At 47.3% G+C, this 10,000-nt stretch overlaps 1 protein-coding gene across 2 annotated transcripts in view; it reads left to right on the top strand.

Moving 5' to 3' along the window:
- The window catches only part of hdac4 (histone deacetylase 4), a 143,288-nt gene that overhangs the window by 49,895 nt on the left and 83,393 nt on the right, over nt 1-10,000 (top strand). The window contains exon 3 of one of the 2 annotated variants that reach the window (XM_030785791.1): nt 4,862-4,930. The exons of the other annotated variant lie outside the window; for it this stretch is intronic. Coding sequence (XP_030641651.1) covers nt 4,862-4,930 — 69 coding nt within the window. The remainder of the gene's footprint in view (nt 1-4,861; nt 4,931-10,000) is intronic. 2 annotated transcript variants of the gene reach the window in all.

Raw genomic sequence — 10,000 nt, 5'->3', positions numbered from 1 at the left:
GGCTCCACGGGCAAATTACAATGCCATTATGGTGCAGGCAACAGGGCCGTCTGGTCCAAGGAGGCTTCCAAAAATAGCTCTCCATGCCGCACCGCGTGAGTCGAGTGGAGTCGCGCAAACGTGCCCTGCATGTACAAACAGCCAAAGTCCCCTTTTTTTCTCTTTTTTAAATCCTCCCTCTGTTTTAATGCCTCCTTTATCTTTTCTCCTCATTTCTCTCTCTCTTTTGAAGGGGAAAAAGAAAGGATGGCTGGCTACCCAAAGTGGAGGGAGGCTCTCTCGCTCTCTCGCTCTCTCTCTCTCTCTCTCTCTCTCTCTCTCTCTCTCTCTCTCTCTCACTCTCTCGCTCTCGCTCTCTCTCTCTCTCTCTCTCTCTCTCTCTCTATCTCTCTCTCTCTCTCTTTCACTCACATAGATGTTTCACCCCCGTTTTCCCTGTGCTCATTCATGTGTTAATCATGACTTCAGTCTGGAAGGCTGAAAATAGAGCCATGAAAAGGAGAGAAAAAAATCAAAGCCCAGTGCTCTTTCGCTCATGTGTGTGTACTACACACACACACACACACACACACACACACACACACGCAGAGACCTGGCTCACTCTCTCTCTCTCACTCAGCTAGCACATCCAGCCAGAGCCAGATAATCCTCACCACACTCACACAACATGAACCTCCATCACCGTGCATCTTAATGCAATTACCGCCCTATTACTCCCTGCCTCCGAGTGTCAAGGTGGCCTGCTAGCCACTGTGTGCTGATCTCCACTCTGCGGGCTCGGAACTCAGGACAGAACCTGTCACTTTCAGTTATGCTGGCCCTCAGAAGCATCCATTCAAAGCGGAGCTTGGCGGCTCATGTGAGGTCACTACCATGGGCTCTAGTCTTCTCCTGGAAAGCGTGCCCTCCGGGGACGCTGCCTCGTTAGGGTTATCGGGCCAGCCAACGGGACTGACTGGGGAGCAGTAATGAAGCTGATCTGTGAACAGCAGGTTCGTCTGCCTTGCTGCTGTACTCTGAGCTGCCATAGGGTCCTGTTTATCTACAGATAGAGAGGGACGTTATCGCTAAGAAGGCTGATTCAAGTCTGTTTTGATCCAAATTCAGGGAACTAAGTGCAGCTCTTATCTGTGTGTATATTCTTGTCTCCGTAAGAGCTTTGAAGTCCTGCCACTAAGTGAAATGCTGAAATGTGATTGGGCACGGCTTTCATACGGACGGTTCTGGTGTTTTGCCACCGGGTTAGAGTGCTGGTTAGTGGGACTGGTTAACAGAAAGAGCAGAGGGGAGGTGGAGGAAACTGCTCGATTTTCCTCATCTGTATTCAGGCAGACCGACGCGTCCTCCGCTTTGTAGATGAAAATCGTGCTGGATGTCTGGGAAAAAACGAGGAAACGGTGCATAGGTGAAACGCGCCCATTTCTCAGCATTTCCTGTTAGGGGAGGGATGTCAACACTGACTATTCAGCCATCTTCTCCCAGAATCCCCTGCCTCCTGCTGGGATTACTGAGTTTGACATGCTTTTTAAAGCACACACAGCAGAAGGGATGAGGAGGAGTGAACAGCAGTGGGATTGAGATATTAACACTCTCTCTCTCTCTCATTCACACACACACACACAGTGTCCAACCAGCCTGTTCTCTCTGGAGGAACATCTAAGGAGGAACCTGAGGCGTGTGTGTGTAACTGCAGACCGTCTGCCTGGATCTAAGATTATTTATGGGGCAATGCATGAAGCTCACTCTCTCTCTCTCACTCACTCACTCACTCTCTCTCTCGCTCTCTCGCTCTCTCGCTCTCTCTCTCTCTCACTCTCTCGCTCTCGCTCTAAGTTCAAGTTCAAGTTTATTTAGAGCCCAATATCACTGTTTACAGTCTCAAGGGGCTTTACAGGCCACAACAGTCAAATCAAAATATGACGGCACCCCCTGACTTAATCCTCATGGCGGGCAAGAAAAAACTCCCCAAAAACCCAAGAGGGAAATGGGAAAATGGGAGAAATCTTGAGGAGGACCACAGAGAGAGGAGACCCCTCCTTGGTCAGACAGGTGTGCAATAGGTGCCGACCACGTGGGCAGTTACAGCTGAAAATAAATTGGGGCATGAACAAAGGGGATGGTGATGTAGACAGGAGGCTGACGGGGGATGGAAGATGATGACACCAGGATGGATCAGTCCACAGGGCGGGAGGAGTCAGGATCACTGGTGTCTCAGGAGTAGCATGTGTGGCTCGACAGAGAGAGAGAGAGAGAGAGAGAGAGAGGGACATTGTTAGATGTTCATTTCCACATAATGGTTGAGGTAAATATACATCGTGTGCCGAGTGCAGGCAGGGACTCCAGCAAGACTAACTACTACAGCATAGCTAAAAGGGAGAGCTAGAAGGTAATATGGACATGATGGCACTCTGGGACACAAGGCGCCACCCACTCCTCAGTCAACAAACCTGAGTGAACATGTTAAAGTGGGGGGGCGACAGCATCCAAACATCCCAGTTCACCAAACAATCTATGCCCGAGAACCCTCCAGATCTGCTCCTTTGCCTAGTAAAGAGCTATTAGCAAAAGGCTTGGCTAAACAGATAAGTTTTCAGCCTTGACTTAAACATAGAGACTGTGTCTGAGTCTCGAACATTAATTGGGAGGCTATTCCATAACTGTGGGGCTCTGTAAGAGAAGGCTCTGCCCCCTGCTGTAGCCATCATAACTCGAGGTACCAACAAATAGCCTGCACCTTTTGATCTAAGTAGGCGTGGTGGATCATAAAAGACCAGGAGTTCGCGCAGGTACTGTGGCGCAAGACCATTTAATGCTCTATATGTTAATAGTAAGATTTTATAATCAATACGAGATTTGACTGGGAGCCAGTGCAGTGTGGATAAGATAGGGGTGATGTGATCATATTTTTTGGTTCTAGTAAGAACTCTGGCTGCTGCATTCTGAACTAACTGTAGCTTATTTATACACCTAGTAGAGCATCCAGACAGTAAGGCATTACAGTAGTCTAATCTAGAGGTAATGAAAGCATGAACCAATTTTTCAGCATCTTGAAATGACAATGCATTTCTTATCTTGTTAATATTTCTAAGATGAAAGAAGGCTATCCTGGTAATATTTCTCTCTCTCTCTCTCTCTCGCGCTCTCTCTCTCACTCTCACTCTCACTCTCACTCTCTCTCTCTCTCTCTCTCTCTCTCGCACTCTCTCTGCTTTAAATCATTTTGCCCCCTTTAAACTTAAAGGCTGATTTTCAAAACTAAAGCAATGAGCAGCAGTAGTAACAGCTGAATCTGAGAAATAAAAATCATTGAGAGGTGGGTACCTTTGGTCTCAGAACTTTATTCGGAATAGAGTGGTCCCAGTAAGAACTGGTGAGTGAAATATGTGCATTAACACAGGCTGTGGTCTGTCAGTTCTGATCAGAATCACCACAGAGTCTTAATCAAACCCCTCAGCTCTTCACCACTACCTGCTCTATACAGAGTGTAATTGAGTCGTGTGTAATTGTGAACCGTGTGTTTTGATTGGGGGACGGAGCGACAGCAGGGGACGTCAGACTTGAATGACACGCTTTGAACAGACACAGGGTTGACAATGGTTGTCCCTGTCAGATGTGTGTAAAATTGCTCAGTGGCGTATTTTACGCGTTTGGGTCGATTTATAATGATCAGCCTGTCAGTAGCATGTCAGAGCGTTTCCGTCCCGGAAAAATAAGAGAGAAAAAAGAAAAAAGTCCCTTTCATGGTGGAGCAGTTTTGTGAGGCAGTGAGGAGAGGAGGGATTGGGTTTATTTTGGAGGGATGTTTTGACAGGTGTGAGGCGAGTGAAGAGACTGAAGGAAAAAGAAAAAAGAAAAGAAAGAGACTTGGTTATTTTTTTGCTTGTCAGCCAATTTTGTTCCCAGTGTGTGTCATTTCAAAATGAACGGAGCTATAGCCTCCCCTTCTGTCTTGTCACACTAACATTTTTGTAGGATTCTCTAAGTAAACACTCTCTCTCTCTCTCTCTCTCTCTCTCTCTCTCTCTCTCTCTCTCTCTCTCATATTCACACACACACACACACACACACACACAGGAGGTTTAACTCTGTCTTTGGTCTATGGTGAATCTCATGCTCTGTGTCCTGGGTCATGACTCAGTAAGAGACCAGTCATCAGTACTGAAGGCACTGTCGAGAATTTGGGATTGGACGTGCAGTGGTGATTTTCTTTCTCTCATATACACAACCATGTAGGTGACTGTGTCAGGTGAGCCTGTCACTCTCTGTCTGTTTCTGCAGCTCAGTGTCTCACACTCACCAGTCGTATTGTCTCTGTCTCAGTCATGGGGATTCCTCCTGGAACAAAACTTTGTTAGTTGCTTAATGTGTAAGAATGTATCAGATGAAGAGAACTGATGTGTTTGTGTTAACTTAAGAACTATATACAGACTCTAACTTACCACTCTGATAGTTCAGCGGGAATACGTTTCACCCCTTATAGTTCTCCTCTCTCTCTCTCTCTCTCCTGCACACACACACACACACACACACACACTCCCCTTCTCCTTCATCTCCCCCTCCCTTCTCTCTCTCGCTCTCTCTCTCTCTCTCTCTCTCTCTCTCTCTCTCTCTTCTCTCTCTCCTCTGTGTCGACCAGTAGAAGACAGATCAGTTGAAGGAGAGGGAGAGTGCAGCTGGAGCTCAGCGGTAGTGGAGGGTTGGCAGTGTGGCATAGCTGCTGTGTTTCTATAACTCATCTCTTCTCTTGGAGAGAGAGAGAGAGAGAGAGAGAGAGAACACGGCGTGTGTAGTGTCGAGCTGTTCTCATTCATGGTCGATACTGTGCACTGGTCTTCAACCAGTCTCCTCTTCTCTCACACAGATGGACTTCCCAGCAAAGAACAGCCACTGGAGCTGCTGAAACCATCTGCACTCAACCACGTTCCCACCGGTAGGACTGACACACACCTTCTCTCTCTGTTTTTGTGTGTGTGTGTGTGTGTGTGTGTGTACTTGTGTTTGCAAGACAAGGTTTGGACATGTGCATTTCCTCAGGCAGGGTTAAAAAGGCCCTAGACACAAGAGAATTGGTCACTGAGCTCTGATTGGTTGCTGTCTCTGATTGGTTGCTGTCTCTGATTGGTTGCTGCGACACAGCCGTTCTTATTTTTCTTTTCTTTTCTTTTTTTTTCCCCCATTGAGAGAAAGCGGTTGTCGCTCTTCTAGAGAAGGAACCAGGGAAACGTTCTGTGTCAAGCGCTCCACAGCCGCATGACCAAACACTCTTCCCTCTCGGCACACTGCTCAGTAATTAGTGCTTTTACGCGGGGAGAGACCTGCTATTTCTGTGTGTCCGCGTCTCGGAGCGGCGGAGGACTGCGGCCTGGCTGGCTAACCTCAGTCACGGCGGTTATGTCCCTGTGGTTTCCCTCCATGCCGGTGACGGGCGACAGGTCTTGGCCGTCGGAGTAGCCACACGCAGCTCTCTGACCACAACGCCGAGCACCAGAGCGAGAGAGAGGGATGGACGGAGTGTCTGTTAGTTATGGTCTGCCTCGTGTGCCGTCCAACAGCACGTAGAATTTGTCAAGCATTTCTAATGCCTACACAGATGGTGCCCTTGGCAATGCCTAATGTCCTGGTATTAGAGAGAGAGATTGTAAGAGTATAGTCAGTCTGTTGGTTCTAACACATTCAATCCAGTTCTGTTTGTTACTCCTTCATATTACCCCTCTCAAGACCCAGACCCGTGCTCTAAAACTGTACTGTTCAGTACAAGATCTGTGCTCTAAAACTGGACTGTTCAGTATCAGACCCGTGCTCTAAAACTGTACTGTTCAGTACCAGACCTGTGCTCTAAAACTGGACTGTTCAGTATCAGACCCGTGCTCTAACACTGGACTGTTCAGTACCAGACCCGTGCTCTAAAACTGTACTGTTCAGTACAAGACCTGTGCTCTAAAACTGGACTGTTCAGTATCAGACCCGTGCTCTAAAACTGTACTGTTCAGTACCAGACCCGTGCTCTGAAACTGGACTGTTCAGTATCAGACCCGTGCTCTAAAACTGTACTGTTCAGTACCAGACCCGTGCTCTGAAACTGGACTGTTCAGTATCAGACCCGTGCTCTAAAACTGTACTGTTCAGTACCAGACCCGTGCTCTGAAACTGGACTGTTCAGTATCAGACCCGTGCTCTAAAACTGGACTGTTCAGTACAGAAGACTTTCTAAGCCTTTTGTCCTGCGCAGTGTTATGATGTTGAATAATGACATTGTTTTAATGAACGAGGACCTGCTGTCTTTGTTAATGGGTTTAATGTCTCTGGTGAGTGCTGATTAGCCTGTTCTGGTTCTGGGAGCCTTTGGTCCAGTTAGGCTGTGGAGAGGGCTGTCCATGGCCTGGGCAGAGCAGAGCTACGGCGCAGGGAACAGATGGTCCTGACGACTGGTTTTTACCCCGCGCCTGGAGACAAACACACTGCCAAGGGCTGCCTCTCCCCCTCGCTAAATTAGTATTGATTGGAAACACACAACTCCAAGAGGGATCTGACTTACTTGTTTCTGTGGCTGTGTGGGAGGGAGGGTGCTCTGTGTGTGTGTGTGTGTGTGTGTGTGTGTGTGTGTGTGTGTGTGTGTGTATGTATTATATGTGTGGGTGTGTAAGTGTGTGTTCTAGTGCATCTGAGAGAGAGAGAATGAGGGTGCTGTGTCTGTCAGCGTGTGTGCACGTATGTGCGTGTGCGTGTGTGTGTGTGTGTGTGTGTGTGTGTTTCAGTGCATCTGAGAGAATAAGTGAGTGACTGAGAATGAGGCTGAAAAAGAGAAAACAAAGAGGATTAGACAGAGGGAGTCTTTTCCTGGTGCTGTTCCTGTATTCTGAAGGATCGTCTATAACCTGAGCACAGTGTGTTAAGCTACGCTCAGTAAAGTTAGACTCACACCAGGCTCCTTCTCCCAGTCTCCTCTGACGTCTCCCAGTCTTGTATTCCTCACAGCTATGACCAGAATATGGAATTTGTACTGGTGTACAATATTAAACCGCCATATGCAGATGCATCAATTATTCATTTGGTGTGAAATGCACAGGCATTTTTTTATGAATCTCAGTGGTCTAGTCTTGACGATTGGATGAAAGCGTATCAGGGTGTGGGCTCTGGACACTGACAGAATGCTGACAGAATCATTGTTGTTTTGTGGGTGTTTTTGTGGGCGTGGGCGTGGGCGTGGCCGTGCGGGTGTGTCGGTCGGTGCTTGTGATGTGTGTCCATGTATGTGTGTCTGTACATGTGCATGTATGTGAACCTGTGTTTGTGTGTATGTATATGTTTGTGTATGTACCGTATGTGTCTACATTTGTGTGTGTGTGTATTTTTAGAGAGAGAGAGAGATAGATGTATATGTGTGTGTGTGTACATACATGTATGTATGTATGTATGTATATATATATTTAGAGAGAGAGATGTGTGTGTGTGTGTGTGTGTGTGTGTGTGCGCGCGCGCGCATGCATGCATGTATATATGTGTGTGTGTGTGTGTGTATATATGTGTGTGTGTGTGTATATATGTGTGCGTGTGTGTGTGCGTGTGCGTGTGTGCGTGTGTATGTGTGTGTTTGTGTGTATGTGTGTGTATGTGTGTATGTGTGTGTTTGTATGTGTGTATGTGTGTGTGTGTGTGTGTGCGTGTGAAGCTGCAGAGAGGCTGTATCTAGTCTTTTTTGACTGTAGTGTAGTTCAGTGCATGGCTGATGTCATAGAGCTCACTCTACTCCACTGCCTTTATCTCTTATTAATGGACACAGGAGAGCTGTCCCAGCTCTCGTGTGTGTGTGTGTGTGTGTGTGTGTGTGTGTGTGTGTGTGTATTTTTACAACTGTGACTCCATGCCTTCAAATGAACAGGTGTTGATGTTTCTCATGTGTGTGTGTGTGTGCAATCAGCAGAACACATCACCTAGATCTATGTATGCTTAGGGATCTGAGTTTTTGTGTGAATGAAGCACCATACAATGTGCAACACAGACAAACACACACACACACACACCTCTCATTTGCATGGTGTTTGGCTTGCTGTGGTATTGCATTTTTTTCCCCCCTCCACACTGGAGAGTGGTAAAAGCACCCGTGTTGGATGTTAGCATGTTAGTGCTGTTTGTTTGTTTCCTCGTGTGAGGGTGGAAAATGAATTGAATATGGAGATGAGCTGTTGGTAACTTGTTAAAACGCCCACATTCAGCTACTGGAAACCGTGTCTTCTCAGAAATATCTCCACACCTGCTCCCAGATGCACCCTCCACTGCGTAACACACAATGCCTTCTGATGGCCAAGCATTTGCCAGCGTTATTAGACGGAGTTTAGAGCGATTTCTGCGTTCTGCTCGCGCTCGGATGACAGACTGTGTTTTGCCAAACGTGATGAGCGGTGTTTGGAGAGAAGGGAATGTGCAGCTCGGCCTGATGAAGTCGACGCAGACAGATTTGTATGCATACTAAATCACCCTCTCATTCATTCAGGGGGTGGGCGGGAGGGGGGGCAGCGAGAAACACAGCAGTTCACACACCAAACACACTGCCAATGGTTAATGTGTGTGTACGTGTGTGTGTGCGTGTGTGTGTGTGTGTAGATAAATCTCAGTCATTCCTTTGAGGGCTCTCTCTCTCTCTCTCTCTGTCTCTCTCTCTCTCTGTCTCTCTCTCTCTGTCTCTCTCCCTCTCTCTTTCTGCCTCTCTCTCTCTGTCTCTCTCTCTCTCTGTCTCTCTCTCTCTGTCTCTCTCCCTCTCTCTCTCTGCCTCTCTCTCTCTCTTCCTCTCTGTCTCTCTCTCTCTCTCTCTCTCTCTGTCTCTCTCTCTCTCTCTCTCTCTCTCTCTCTGCCAAACCATGGCACTCTTCAGCCTGCTCCTGCCCACTCACCCCCTCAGAGTGTCTTTCAAGGCTGCTGACACACACTCTGTGTGTGTGTGTGTGTGTGTGTATGTGTGAGTGTGTGTGTATGTGTGTGTATACATGTTTGCCTGTGTGGGTGTGCATCTGTCTGTGTCTCTATGTGTACTTGTGTCTGTCTGTAACTGTGTGTGAGTGTGTGTGTGTGTGTGAGTGGGCTTGGGATGTGTAGATCTGTGGTAGGAGATGTGAGGACTGGAGGCTGTAGACTCCGACAGGCCCTTGTGTTGCTAGATTCATCACAAAACCTCCTCCTTATTTACACACTGAAGTATAGAGAGAGAGAGGGAGAGAGACAGAGGGAAAGAGAGAGACAGAGAGAGAGAGAGAGACAGAGAGAGAGAGAGACAGAGAGAGAGAGAGAGAGACAGAGAGAGAGGAGGAGGAGGAATCAGGAGGAGGAATGGACTCAGTGATAGTTGAAGCCAATTCATTACTGTTTAACACATGTGAAAAGTAACAGGCTGTATTTAAACAGGACAAAGCTTTCTTTTCTCTTTCTCTCTCTTTCTCTCTCTCTCTCTCTTTCTCTCTCTCTTTCTCTCTCTTCCTCTCACACACACTTTTCTTCTCTTTTCTGATCCATTCCGTTTTCTGTGGTAACAATAGATGGGCCAGCCCTCTCTCATTCTGCATGCACAGGCAGGCCAGTTCATCCTTTATGCATGCTTCTCCGCAACACGCTCTTTCACTGGAGACCAGACTCCCTCCTCAACTCCTGCTCTCTCTCTCTCTCTCTCTCTCTCTCTCTCTCTCTCTCTCTCTCTCTCCTTCTCTCACTCTCCCTTTCTCTTTCTTTCTTTCTTTCTTTCTTTCTTTCTTTCTTTCTTTCTCTCTCTCTCTCTCTCTGTTCACTGTCCCTCTAAGGCAGAGATGATAAAGGACCAAAATTCACCCCACTTGAGTGGACTGTCAAGATATTTAAAGTTTTGGCCGAGTTACTAAAGTGGCCCATTGCATATTATGTCAGTGGAGACAGTTTTTACTCGAGTGTGCAGTCTTTTGTTTTTTCTCCTCGTGTGCCTGTGTTGTTCTGGACTCAGACCCTCAGTCCTGACCACTGTACTGAGAATAACTGTATG

The sequence above is a fragment of the Chanos chanos genome, chromosome 10, assembly GCF_902362185.1.
Source record: "Chanos chanos chromosome 10, fChaCha1.1, whole genome shotgun sequence".
In the NCBI taxonomy this organism is placed as follows: domain Eukaryota; kingdom Metazoa; phylum Chordata; class Actinopteri; order Gonorynchiformes; family Chanidae; genus Chanos; species Chanos chanos.
Note: the sequence above shows the minus strand (reverse complement) of the source record. Positions and strands in the feature narration are given on the sequence as shown.